General features: G+C 40.1%; 1 protein-coding gene across 3 annotated transcripts in view; it reads right to left on the reverse strand.

The window, feature by feature from the left end:
• Kif23 (kinesin family member 23) overlaps positions 1-10,008 on the reverse strand; it is a 28,908-nt gene extending 18,900 nt beyond the window's left edge. For all 3 annotated transcript variants that reach the window (XM_047533866.1, XM_047533877.1, XM_047533858.1), the window contains exons 1-6: positions 9,873-10,008; positions 8,267-8,336; positions 6,826-6,954; positions 900-1,005; positions 530-666; positions 205-314 (exon numbers count right to left, since the gene is read on the reverse strand). In XM_047533866.1, coding sequence (XP_047389822.1) covers positions 205-314; positions 530-666; positions 900-1,005; positions 6,826-6,954; positions 8,267-8,336; positions 9,873-9,883 — 563 coding nt within the window. In that variant the 5' untranslated portion in view covers positions 9,884-10,008. The remainder of the gene's footprint in view (positions 1-204; positions 315-529; positions 667-899; positions 1,006-6,825; positions 6,955-8,266; positions 8,337-9,872) is intronic.
• Positions 10,009-14,761: the final 4,753 nt, after the last annotated feature.

Consider the following 14,761-nt stretch of genomic DNA (forward strand, 5'->3'; position numbering starts at 1 on the left):
TGTTTCAAAATAGAAAATAAAAGGGGTTAAGGATGTAGCTCACTGGTAGAGTGCCCTCAGTTTAAACCCCAATACCCTCCTACCCAAAAAGTCAACTGTCAGACCAACTTTTCTACACATTCACCATTCCCCGGGCCTACAGAAACCACAGGACAGAACCCTGTGTTCACTGGGCCAGTGCTACATACAAACATAATTACTTACTTGCTAGAGGGAGTCTTTGGATTGGGCAAGGCTTCTCTTTTCTGACGTTCTAATAAGGCATCAACCTCACACTGTATATCCATACTATTCCTATCATTAGATTTAAAAACCTGAAGTAGAGGCAAAATTTAGACCGTGTTCTTTAGAATTTGACTTAAATAGAAAGAAACACATTTAAGAAATAAGAAGCATTTAATATTTAAATATATTTAAGGTTTCAAAATGGCTCCAACACTTTGGTTCTTCCTTAATACCATTATATCCATAGATGTCTTAGTCCCGTGTCTGCAATGAAATATTTACAACACAGAAGAATTATACTTACGTATCGTTTAGCTTGAAATGACCCTATACTGTTAAAGATCATGTCCAAACACCGAGGAAGCAGCCCTCCTTCCCCTGTGGAACCAGTCATTGTGTGAGTTTTTCCACTTCCCGTCACACCGTATGTAAAAAGAAGACCTAGAGCATAGCAAAGTCCAATGAGTTATGTCTTGAAGTACTCCACTTGTAATATTTGTTATATTAAACACACTAAAATTAACCAGCTGAGGAAAACAGGTTTAATATCACTCTAACAAATTAAATCTGAATTCAATGCTAAGCACAAGTCAAATATATAAATATCAAAAGCTTTATCAGGAGAGGAAAGAAAAAAAAAAAAGGAAAATCTAACCAAACTCCAAGAATCATACCATTTTTGCCATGAATGAGGTCATCTACCAAGGGATTAGCCACAACATCGAAAAGCTCCTTTTGAGTGGTGTGAGTGCCAAATACTTGCTTAAATGAATACTGAGTCTGTGGAGAGAGAAAAAATAAAATGTACTTAAATGGAATTCCTACATCTAGGCTAGAACTATCTATTTATATTTATAACGTTTATGAATATTTCAGTAGTAGATACAGAAAAAATATGAATGGTCTCTTTAATTTTTTGTTCTAATTAGTTGTACATGACAGTAGAATGCATGTATACATTTTGATAGATCATATATAAAGTGTAATCTCTCCTTTTTCTGATTATACATATTGCAGGATCACATTAGTCATGCAGTCATACATGTACATGAAGTAATAATGCCTGTTTCACCCTGCTATCATTCCTGCCCCCATACCCCTTCCCCTCCCTTCACTCCCCTCTACCTAATATAAAGTAACTCTATTCTTCCCTATACCCCCTCCCCTTATTGTAAATTAGCTTCTGCATATCAGAGAAAACATTTGGCCTTTGGTTTTTTGGGTTTGGCTTATTTCACTTAGCATGATATTCTCTAACTCCATCCATTTACCAGCCAATGCCAGAATATATGAATGGTCTTTAAACTTGGAACTCTTAGTCTATTAGCAACCCACTACAAGTCAGGACATACTTAAATTACAGCAATTACAAATTGGTATAGAGCGCCAAAAACAGGTAATGAGAGCAAGACTGACAAAAGGGATTACACCAAATCACAAAGCTTCTGCTGGGTGTGATGTTGCACACCTGTAATCCCAGCTACTGGGGAGACTAAGGCAAAAGGATCACAAGGTTGAGGCCAGTCTTTAGCAAACTAGCAAGGCCCTATTTCAAAATAAAAAATAACAAAAGGTTTGGGGAGGTGGTTTAGTGGCAAAGCACCCCTGGGTTTAATCCCCAGTATTAGGGGAAAAAAAAATCTGGAAGATAATAATCATAATAATAAAAGAACTGAACAGCAGAGGGAAACAATCAAGAGTGAAGAGACAATCTGGAGAATGAAGAAAATCCTTGGCAGTCATTCATCTGACAGAGGGTTAATATCAAGAATATATAAAGAACTCAAAAAACTTAACAAAAGAACACAAAACCCACAATCAAAAAATGGGCAAATGATCTGAACAGACACTTCTCCTAAGAAGTAGTACAAATGGTCAAAAAAAATGTATGAAAAAAATGTTCAACATACTTTGCCATCAGGAAAATGCAAAACAAAACTTTATTGGGGCTGTCTCTCCCTCTGAAGATAGCCTGCATTCTGCCTTGAATAATGCATTCCTTGCTCTACCCCCAAAGGTTTCTCTCTCTCAAGACTGTCCCAGTCTCCCTGAAATACCTATCTATTTTCCTAAATAAACCTATCTATGCCTTGGTGTGGGGAAGAGAGAAAACTACACTGAAATTCCCTCTGACCCCAGTCAGAATGGCTATTATAATAAATAAATAAATAAATAAATAAATAAGATACTGGTAAAGACATGGAAAGAAACTCTTACACAATCTTTACTAATGTAAGTTAGTAAAATCACTACAGAAATCAATACTATACAGGTTCCTCAAAAACAACCATATGATCCAGCTATACCACCCCTGGGTATATACCAGAAGGAAATGAAATCAGCATACAAGAGAAACCTGCATACCCATGTTTATTGTGGCACTGTGTTCACAAGAGCGAAGATATGGAATTAGCCTCGGCGCCTATAGACAGATGAATGGGTAAAGAAAACATGGTATATATAGACAGTGCAGTATTCAGCCCTGAACATGTAATTTGTAGGAACTGGAGGAAATCATGTTAAGCAAATAAGTCAGACACAGAAAGACAAGCAACACATGTTTTCTCTCATATATGGAAACAAACAAAAAGATGACCTGACAGTAGCAGAGGGACTATTAGAATACAGAAAGGAGACTGGAGGTAAAGAAGATGGAGGGCAAGCACAGGTAGAAAGGAGGGCAGATACGATCAAAGCACAACATAGCATGTACAGGAATACCAGTGAAAACCATTAATCTGTATAATTACTATGGGTTAATAACTATAATTAAAAAAAAAAAACTAGCAAATATTTTCAGCCCCAACTACTGAAGAGAATGCAGAAAAGTCTCAAGTCCTCTAATGGGGACTCAATTTATTGTAGTTTTTGCTTCATGAATTTCAATACTAAGTTATTTATTTCCTGTAAATAGTATTTGGTGAATATTCAGAGAACTTATTATGGATTACAGACTTTGTCAAATGTGTTTTCCTGTTTTACAGTTTTGACCTTAAATTCAACCTGCTTAATTATCAGTATTATGCCCCTTTGCATTTTTTAAATTAAAAGTTTTGTTCACCAAAAGGAAACATGGACAAATTCTTACTCAAATATACAACAATAGTAACTGAAAACACCAGGCACTGATGACACTCCAGGCACAGTTGAAGTAGTAAATCACTTTGTTCTTATAACCTCATATGTTGGTCATCACTCAATATCAGTGGAAGATTGGTTGTAGACCCCCACAGGCACCAAACTCTGAGGTCGATTTATATAAAATGGCATAGTAGTTGCAAATAAAGAACATATATCTTCCCATGCACTTTAGCTCATCTCTGGGTTATGATAATACCTAATACTATGATAATGCTATGCCAATAGTTATACTGTATTGATTAAGGAATAATGACAAGAAAAAAAGTCTGTCCATGTTCAGTGGAGAAGCATTTTGTTTTCCTAAATATTTTCAACCCATGATTAGTGGAATTCATAGATGCAGGACCACAGATCCAGGACCAGCTGCTCAAAGAAAAACCAGATTAAGTAACTTGTTAAAGACCACACACCTAACTCAGCTAGGCTAACTCTTACCTTTGCAGAATTTTCATTCTATTCACAAAAAGAACAACAAATCTTGGAATGGAAAGGACAGTGCTGAGGGGTCAGATAGATGTCCTCCAGTCCTTAGGAACAACATCCTCCTTCTAAAGTAAAGAAAACTGAGGCCCAAAGAAGGAACATGCCCAAGCCCCTAGATCATTGGAAACAAATCCATTTCCACTACAATGCTCTTTTAATTACAAAATGCTGCCATCTGTCATGAGGCGGTTATAATTTTTAATCCCCACCAGAACTCATTTAATACATATTTGAACCTTTATTTACACATACTTGAAATACAGAAAGCCAGTGTTCAACATCCTCAAAGACCTACTGTGCCAAAACGTCTTCCAAGACCATTCATCCATGCTTAATCCAAATTTATTGAGTGTCTGACAAACAGGACATATAAAATGCACGCCCTCTGATGTTTACATGATATAGTGGAGAAAAGAGACAATGAACAAATACAGTTGTACACCTCATAATAACGTCTCAATGGCAGGTCATAGTTATGACAGTGTCCCCTAAGATTATAATGGAGCTGAAAAATTCCTATTGCCCAGTGAGATAATTATGAAGTGTAATGCATTACTCACATGGTCTGTGATGCCAGTGTAAATGAACCTGTTTATATCTGTGTAGATACCCAAATACTGACCACTGTTACAAATGCCTACAGTATTCAGTACAGAAACAGGATGTACAGGTTGTAGCCTAAGAGCAACAGGCTGCACCAGGCTAGACTAGGAATATTTAGTAAGCTAACTCAGCTAGGTTTGTGTAAGTACTCTATGATGTTCACATAACAATGAAATTGCATAATGATGCATTTCTCAGAATGTATCCTCATTTTTTTTTTTTGCAGTGCTGGGGATTGAACCCAGGGTCTTGTGCTTGTGAGGCAAGCGCTTTACCAACTGAGCTAGCTCCCCAGCTCCTGTATCCTCATTTTTAAGCAACATATGATTAAGTAAGCAGATGTGGTAAGTGCTAAGTACAGACAGGGGAGAAGGCAGGGCTATTTCTGATGAGATAGTCTTAACAAACCAAGGGCAGGATATTTAAGCTGAAACCCAGGATGAGGAGCCATCCATGCTGAGATCCAAGGGAAAGAAGTCCAAGATAAGACAAAGGCTATCAGGAAGATTCTGGTTTATCTAAGAAACGCAAAAAATTAGGTTAATACTAAAAGATGAGGGTGGAGAGACAAAAAGAAGGCAGACCAAGCAGGATTTTGCCCATTTAAAGACTTTATTCCTTGAAATTTATGAACAGGGTCTCAATTATGCTTTAAAAGATCATTCTGGCTACTCTACGGAAATGGATTAAAGAAGAATTGGAGCAGAAGCAGAGTTCAGTTAGGCTTCAGCAGTCTTACAGATGCTACTCAAAGCACTGGTTAGCAAACAAACCAGTGCCTGCCTAAGAACTTTCCATCACCAGTCTATTTAAACATTCAGAAACTTTTGCAGCCATATAGCATTGCTGTGATAGCTGCCTGTGGTCAATGGGCTAATTTCACTGAACAAACCATAAAGAAGTTCTCTGTCAGTCAACTCACATGGTTAGCTTCATTTGGCATAAGTTGCATGCACTACTAAAGCATCCACTGCTGTGCATCAAAAGTAAAAAATCTATTCTTTCACTACAGATAGTTTGGGAAGCACTGGTCTCAACAATTAACCAGGCTGAGAATAAGGTATAGCAATAGAGACAGATATGACAGTTTCAAGATATACTCTGGAGTAGAACTGACAGGATCTACTAATGACCTTAACATGAGCAGAGGCCAGTGAAAAGTAGGCTCCAGGTTTCTGGCCTTAGTAACTGGATAATGATGGTGCCATCACTTGAGAAGATAAGAGAAAGTGGTTGTGAGGTGGCAGGTGAGTGAATCAAGAGCACCCTTTTGGAGAGGTAAAAACTTAAGATGCCTAAGTGACATCTAGCAGAGACAGTAAGTAAGTAGACGGATGCCCAAGTTTAGAGCCAAAGAAAGTTTTAGGCTAAAGATAAAAATTCCAGAGCTCTTACCATATAATAAACATTTAAAGTCATGGGGAAGTTATATGGGAAATAGAGCCCTGGGCATAGCCCAATTCAGTATTTAGAGGTTGGACAGGGAGAAGTCAACAAAGGGTGGCCAAGAGCACAAGGAGAGTTGGAGGAGGAGGTTAGGAGAAGGCTTCAAGGAGGGTGCCACTGAGAGATTGTAATGAGGGAGGACAAAGAGGTGATCATCAACTTCAATAGCAAAGAGGTCACGTGTAGTCATCTGAAGAGCAATGTCACTGTAGAAATATGGGCAAAAAAAAAAAAGAATAGCAGCTGGAAAATAGGAGGCCACCTGGACAAACCTCCTCCTGCTGAACTCCCATGGTCCCTCCACTTTAACTCAACCAGCCTTGCTGCCTTGCCATATGAGGGTTACTTGTCTACCACCTGTCCTACTTAAGCTGTAAAGTTCAAAAAGGCAAGGACTATCTTAACAACTCATTTTTTAAAAATCTCCTTTGACCCTCCAGCTACTAAATGCCACATTTGTTAAATTTAACTAAGTCAATATTTTTTTACTCAATATTTTACTAAATATAAAATACTACATACGAGATTGATACAAATACACAATGTTTATTATTAAATGTTACTTTAATCTCTACCCATGAAATAGTATATGTAAAACTGTCTCACATAATCATGTCATTCCCATTAAACTACCCTAACATACACTCTAAAAAATAATAAATATCTGGTGTAACAAGTCCTCTGAAAGTAATCCTCTAACTCCAGCATACCAAAAGTATATCTATACATCCCAGAAATCAAAAGTACTATAGAGGGTTGGGAGTGTAGAGTGCTTGCCTAGCAAGCATGAGGTCCTTGGTTCCATCCCTAGCACCAAAAAGAAAAAACAAGGGGGATCACATATGAACTTCGTTAAATTTAAAAATGGAAAAGTCATTCAGGAAGCAACATTTCAAGTACAAACAGCGTGGTTCCAATAAGCATTACCTCCTTATAGTCCCCATTTCTGTTAAGTCTGTAACCCTCAGGAGTATGAAGCTGCACAGTTGTATTGTTGATCACTTCTATGCAGCACTCTTGATCAGGAAAGCTCAGTGGGCGCACCCTACAGTATACCTGCAAAAAAAAAAAAAAAAAAAAAAAAAAGCACTTAAAAGAAGGTTGTCTTTTTGCCTGATCTTTTACATTTAAGCTTCCCATTCATTCATTCAACAACATTTGGTCTCTCAACTTAAGAGATCCATATAAATTTAAGAGCCATGAAAAGCAAAATCTACTCAAGATTTATCAAATGCAAACATATATAATACATATGAGAAAAGATTTAAAATACACATGAAATAAAAATAAACATTGAGCTGGGTGCAGTGGCCCATGCCTGTAATTCCAGTGGCTCAGGAGGCTAATGCAGAAAAGTCAGCCTTAACAACTTAGTGAAGCCCTAAGTAACCTACCAAGAACCTATCTCAAAAAAAAAAAAAAAAAAAAAAAAAAAAAAATCCTTGGTACCAAATAAACAAACTTTTAAAAGTTAAACTGCACAGCTTCTCTTCACCATTATACCATGTACAAATGACAAAGCTATACTACTAATAATATAAAAATCTCTCACCAGGGGCAGTGGTGGACACCCGTAATCACAGTAACTTGAGAGGAAAAAAGGATTTAAGTTCAAGAACAGCCTAGAGAATTCAGTGAGATCCCGCTTCACCAAAAAAAACAAAAAGCAAACAAGGAATGTAGCTTAGTACAATATGCCACTGAACTGCATACTAGCACTTGATTAGCAAGCATGAAGCCTAGAGTTCATTCCCTGATACCACAAACAACAAAAAATAACAAATCCTCGCTAAATGGCAAGTAGACAAGTAAAAGCTATTAGAATTCTTTGGGATTGGGTGTCAATTAAACTCTGCCAGATTAACCTAACGCTTAACAAAAAGTTAAAAAAGAGAGAGAGAGAGAGAGAGAGAGAGAGAGAGAGAGAGGAAAGGGAGGCAGGTGTTTCAGGAAATCTTGTGCTCAAAGCAACTGAAGCCTTCAGCTCAGACCCAGAGACCCACTCCAGTGGCAGAGAGAGGGGACTTTAAAATGCCTCAGAGCAAACCAACCCTTTTCTATTTGCCATTTCATTTTAAAAGTAAGCTACCAAGCTGAAATTAGTGAAGTATTTGCAATATGAGGAGGCATTAAACTAATCTCTATCAAAGTCTTTATGAAACTTGGAATCTGGGGCTCTCCTTGGAAAGTGTGGCATCAATTACTGTATGCAGGTGGGAGAGGATGTGTTTCTGAGCAGAAAGGAGCACCCCAAAGACTATATATTCTTTGACTTCACTGCCACATCTCTTTGTCCTTCCATTCCAAGAATATAAGACAAAAAAAGGACTGAAGAAAGAACACACACAAATCTACAGGGACACCTTACCCCAACTGGGTCTTTAAGGTTTGCTTGGGATCCTTTTTTCACCAGAGGTTTCCTGGGTGTTTTAGCTCTCCTGGTCATAAATAAAAAACATTTCAGTTCAAGGTGAAAAAACTTCACATATAATTCACAGAGACAACCTTCCCCCAGCTTAAAAAATTCTTACTTACACTGCCAAAAAACTACAACTCAAATAACATGAATAATCATCATAAACCGCTCTAGTAAAAGAGTATCTGTAGCATACATAACTCAAAAGCAATTAAAATTTGTTTCAGGACACATTTTTGGTACTAAATGTACCTTTTTTTCATTAATTCCATATTTTAAATAACTTGTATATTTTCATAAACAACAATTTTACAGAGGCACTACAAATTTGAAATATCTATAAATTACTGAACATACTTATCTTTAATAAAGGACATTTATATGTGTGAATAACAGTGTCAACAGTCATTATCAAGGCAGATTAACAAGCTATTAAAATAAATTGATAAATTATAAAAATACAGAAGAATCCATTCTTTCATTAGGATTTTTTATCAGTACTATACTTTCAAGGAACAAATGCTCAAAATTACCCTGAATCCAAAAACAAAATGTGATCGAAAATTGACAATGCCTCGCTCTCAGTAAACAGCGACAATAGAAAAAGATATTTTGATTTATTTCCCTATCATATCACATTTTTTACGTTTATCCAGAGACTTGATAAACATTTAATAGTGAAATTATTGGCTTGGACTGTAGATTATTAAACTATTTTTTCTCAAAATATTCTCAGCTGAAACAAACTAAGAGTTCTAAGTGCAAAACACAGTGTCGGGTTTACGTACTAACTTTTTTTTTTTTTTAATTTAAAGATTTTGACTTCGGCTTCTTTTTAAAACAAGTTGCCTCTTGCAAAAGACCAGCCAAATCGTAATAATTATAAAGTCAGCGCTCGTCTTTGCAGAAGTACTTCCTTAATCCGGAATGATGCTAAGCTTAAAATATGCCACGGACTAGTAAGGAATGTGGACGTGGGCGTCTGTGTATGGGGGCGGGGTTGCCTGCGGACAAAGATAAGGCGAAGTAACTGTTCCGTGCGAGGTGAAGGGCTCGACCTCAGGGCCACCGCACAGGGCTAAGAAAAGCATGCAGTGCTCAAGGTTGCAGTCAGGGACTGAAACCACCCGACCCGCAAGTGCAAGTGCAAGCACAAGACACTCCGCTGCACACGCGAGACGACCCAATGCAAAGTGCGCTGTGGGAGCGGGGATAGCCCGGGAGGAAGAAGGGGCCCCTAAATAGGGATGGCGGAGGGAGACGGTGCCGGAGCCAGGAGGATGACAACCCTATCAGCGGGAGCCGGGTGGCGACAGAAAATCCCCGAGTTTAAGCCGACCTTCACCAGCAGCAGGTCGCCAGGGCGGGCGGTGGACCTCGGGCGCCGGCGGAAGCCGGGTCTCAGAGCTTGGGCCCGCCAGAGCAGCCCAACACGGAGACTCCCATTTTGAGGCCTCGGCAGGGCTGCGCCGGACTGGGTGCAAGAAAGAAGGCATGCGAGTCCCCGCCCCGCGTCCGGGCCCCCTCCGCCCGGACCTCTCCCGGTCCTGGTACTCACGCTGGCTTCATGGCAGCAGGCTTCGTGCTGCCCAAACGCGCGCGCGGAACGCCGAGCTCTATCTGACCGGGGGGCGAAAACCGCAGGGCGCAGGGGCACGCCGCGGGAAGCGGTACTCCGCGACTCAGGCGCTGAGCTCCCGAAAGCCCGGCGGCGCCGCTGCGAGCCCAGGTGAGCGCCCGCCCGGCGCATTTCAAACGGACCAATCAGCGCCCGCCCACGAGAAAGGGGCGGGCCCCGCGGGAAGCGAACGTTCTGCCGGAAGCGGTGCTTGTCTCCTAGGCAACCACGTGGAAAGGGCTAGCGGGTTCTGGGTGGACCCGCTGAAAGGAGATCTGAGATCTGAAATCCAAGACCTTCCGTTTTCCAATGAGAAAACTGAGGTTTTCTTTCCTACATCACAAAAAGCTCAATGGAAGCGCTGTCGTTCCCACCCAGGAGTATTCTGTTGTTGGACTGTGCCGGGCTCCGAGACTCGGGCTCTCTCAGGCTTCCTTGCCAGAGCATTGTCTTGACTTCCTTTCTCTGATCCTCTTTCCTAGGTTTCCCTCCCAGGTTCCTCCACCTCTTTCCTATACATAAATCAGTTTATCAAATTCATTCATTCTTTCTTTCTTTCTTTCTTTCTTTCTTTCTTTCTTTCTTTCTTCTTCTTTTCCTTTCTTCCCTTTCTTTTCTTTCTTTCTCTCTCTCCCTCCTTTCTTTCTCTTTCTTTCTTCTTTCCCTTTTTAGGATGCCGACCAAGTCCAGAGTAGGAACAAGCTGGGGAGGCGGGCTGAGGAACGTTCCCTGCAGTGAGTTAGGCAGACCCAGCCCAGAAACAGGGCTTTTTGTGTTTGTTTTGTTTTGTGGTGCTGGGTGGAGATGGAACCCAGGGCTGCTTGCTTACAGGGCAAGCACTCCACCACCACATCCCCAGGCCCAGCTTATCAAATACTTGATTTATACTTGATTCTGGGCATTAAAAATAAAATGAATAAAATGTGGCCCTTGCCCTTGAAGAGCAACCACCAGAACTTCCTCTTGTCTTACATGGACTGATTCAATCTCACTTCAACTTTTGCCCCTAAGCTGATGACTATCAAATATCCATCTACATCTGTGCTCTTATGGAATTCTAGCCCCTTCTCAAATTCCTCTAGAACCAGTACTGGTATGCACAGTCATGATTTAATATCCTTGGCTTATATTGTTGGACATTAGGCTGGTTCCAAAATTTGCTATTACAAACGGCTACAGAGAATAAGCTTGGAAATACATCCTGTTATACAAGTAAATCCGTAGAATAAATTCCTAGACACAGAATGATGTCAGGAGACTGTTCTCCTAACAGGCCTTTGCTGCTGCCATCTTCCAATCCAGTTTCCATTTTGCAGCCTACTCACCTCCATAAATCACAGATCTGAACACGTTTTACCCCTGCGTGATATCTGTAGTGGTTCCCCATTGCCCCAGACGCTCAGTGGGACCCTGAGGCTCCTCCCTTCCAGGAACATCACTCATCCCACCCCCTGCATCCATCCCTCCAGCCATGTGAAACTGCAGTACCCTGAGTGTGGACCCTGGGCCCACACCCCATTCTCTCTACTGTCACTTTCCTCCCTCCTTTCCTCTGACAACACCTCATCTTCAGCAATTTTCTGTAGATCTTCCAACTACCCTACTCAGTGCACCTGTTGATTTGCTTCAGCAGTTCACATCCTAATTTTATTCTGACTTGTACCAGAAATATCCCCACAACCTCACTAGATGGCATCATTGCATGCCTAGTGCCTAGCAGTGGTAGGTGCTGCACTGATGTTTTGAAGGGATGAATTTCATAGAACATTCCAGGAGAGGACACAGTCACAATTGTACCACTTCCGGGTCTTTTCTTCTTCTCTCTCCCTTGCTCCCATCCATATTAAAACTCTCTGGTTAATTATTTTTCTTTAAAATGCCAATTCATTATATCATCTCACCATTCCAAAATGACCAAGGGCTCCCCAGAGCCAGCAAAAAGTTTGCTTTTTCCTCTCAAATTAGAGATCCAGATCAGGGGTGAGGGAGGAGAGTGGAAGTAGAACTGGAAGGCTTCTTTTTAAAGTAAAATTCACCCCTTTTAGTTGTATCGTTCTATGTATTTGACAAATATATACCATCCTGTAACCATATACCACTACAATCAGTTGTATATTTCTATCCCGCCAAAAAATTCCCTTGCATTGCTCATTTGTAATCTTCCCTTAATCCCAGCTCTTGGAAACTGCTTTACTTACTCCCTTCACTATAGTTTGCTTTTTCAAAGTGTCTCTTCTTTCACTCAGCATAATGGTTTTGAGATTCAGTCCTATATCTCATGTCTTAGTAATTTATTCACTTTTTTCTTACTGAGTAGTATTCCATTGTAGGAATGATTGACAATTCATCCATTCATCAACTGATGGGCATTTAGGTTGTTCCACATTTTTTGACCATTATGAATGAAATCAATATAATTACCTATATAAACATTCTCTAGACATGTTTTTATTTCTCTTGGGTAAGATTGTGGGGCTTGTGGTAAGTATAAGTTCAACTTTATAAAAAACTGCCACACTTGACTTGAAGGGTCTTAGGCAAATAACTGAAAAAGAGCTGACACTCTCTTGATCCTAGAATGAAACCTATATTAATCCAAACATGGCATAAGCACGTCCAGCTCTTGGAACCTATAGGCACCAATGATGAGAAACCCTGGAGCTGACAGTGTTACAAGGGGTACAGGTAAAATGGAGACAGCACTGTCCTCGGGCTCTGACACTCAACACAACTTGGGCCACACTGTTTATTTAGTAGCCTTGGAAACACTGTCTCCTGTTCCAGGCAATGAATCTCTCTCCCTAAGCCATCTGAAAAAGGAATGATTAGATGTTTGTTTTACATACTCAAAATAACCGCTTAAAATCAGCTAGGTTGGGAGGGATTTGAAATTCAAACAAAAGAAACTAATTATCTGAATCAAATTTCAAATTAATAACATACACTGAAAAGGGGAAATAACTACCCCAAGTAATTTAGACTATACACCCTCAGGCTCAAGACAAAAGGAATTTGAAATATATATTGAATTCTAAACAGTAGGCTTCATGGCACAGACTTGGGTTAGTAATTCTGAAACAACATTCTAGGATCAAGGAAATAAGTAAATATATTGCAGCTAATGGGGTTCTCAACTGTTGAAGAAGGAATTACATTATATCAAAAGGCGGGAGGGTGAAAGATACCTGGAAAATCTTGTATTATTTTGCAATGCTTTTCTAAGTCTGAAATTATGTGTGTTGGGGGAAGGGTGTCTATGTCAGTGTTTCCTAACCCCTTATCTTAAAAGTCGCCTGGGGCTTTTACTAAAAACTCCAAACTCCAGGACCCCCCCTTGGATATTGTGTCAGCCTGTTTAGGCCTTGCTATGCATTTTATAACGCTGAGAAAATTTTAGACAGGCTGAATTAAATGATCTTTGAGTTTTGAGTTTCTTCTATGCTCTAGAGGAGGCAAAAGTTGAGTCAGTTGTAGAAACCAGTTGCTGGACATGAAGACAACAGAAGTGACAATTGTCTTGCCCTAGGTACATTTATTACTGAGTGGAAGCATTCCATACAGTATAGAGAGACATAGGAAAGCCCTTTGGCAACCTCTCAGGAAGAAAATTCAGAGAAATTTCAGAATTCTTCAAAACTCAGGTCACCTAGATGTCTTCCGGAGTTAAACATTTCAGAAACAACTGGCCTGATTTCTATCCTTCCAGTAAAACAATTACCTGTTGGCCTCTGGGCCTTGTTACTTAACTGCTGCTTCTGCTTGAAGAGGGCCCCCAGCACCATCCTGACCAGCCTGACTCCTTCTGTCCCTGGAGCCTCTCCTCAGATGTCAGCTTATCAAAGTGGCCATCCAATTCACCTGCCACCGCTGGAGGCTTATTTCCTTTTTTTTTTTTTTTTGTTCCTGCAGTATAGAGATTGAACCCAGAGGTGCTATAACACTGAACTACATTCCCTGCCCCTTTTTAATTTTGAGACCCTTTTAAGACAAGTTCTAAGTTGCTGAGGCTGGCCTTGAACTTGTGATCCTCCTGCCACAGCCTCCCAAGTAGCTGGGATGACAGGCCTGCGCCACTCCACTCAGCTCAGGTTTATTCTCTTTACAGAATCCAACCATTTTCTGAATTTATATGCTTTGTCTGACTGCCTCACCAGAATGCTAGTTCCACAAGGGAAGACACTGGGGGTTTTATTCACTTCTCTCCCCAGTTCCTAGGACAGCACTATTAGTTGAATGATTTACTAATGTACCAATGTAAACACACATAGGAATCTATTTCTCATGATGAATGTGTTTTCAGTGCAGCAGATGAAACATAACCAAATCAAATGGACAACAGGACAACTTTATAATAAATATATTCTTTTAATTTTTCTCATACACAGTTCAAGAACACCAGACAGTGGAAGTTGGGGGAACATGTCTGAGTTAGGAACGGGTGTTTGCTGTGATGGACTGTTGGCTAGAAAATCAAGGGCTGGGTTCAACTAAAATGCGATGAAGTCTTGTTAGAGGGTGGTAACAGGTGTTTCACATTTGAAGAATTCACACAAAGGGATTCCTGAGTGTCCCTAACTGTACCATTCTGCTCCACCTCACATCCCTCAGAGCCTCGTAGGTGAACAGTTTCACAATAAAGCTGATTCTCCCACATTTTCTACCAACCATTACAAACTCATTCTTCAAAAGAAGATGGAGAGTTATTGTCTAAAAACTGAGCAATGGAAAATGAAACCCTTCAATAAGTGAAGGAAGGTAAAGTTGACTGACTTCTTTCAATAACATTCAGGCTCTATCACAATGGCAATATCTGGAAGATCCTAGAACAT

Source organism: Sciurus carolinensis, chromosome 2, assembly GCF_902686445.1.
Source record: "Sciurus carolinensis chromosome 2, mSciCar1.2, whole genome shotgun sequence".
Lineage (NCBI taxonomy): Eukaryota > Metazoa > Chordata > Mammalia > Rodentia > Sciuridae > Sciurus > Sciurus carolinensis.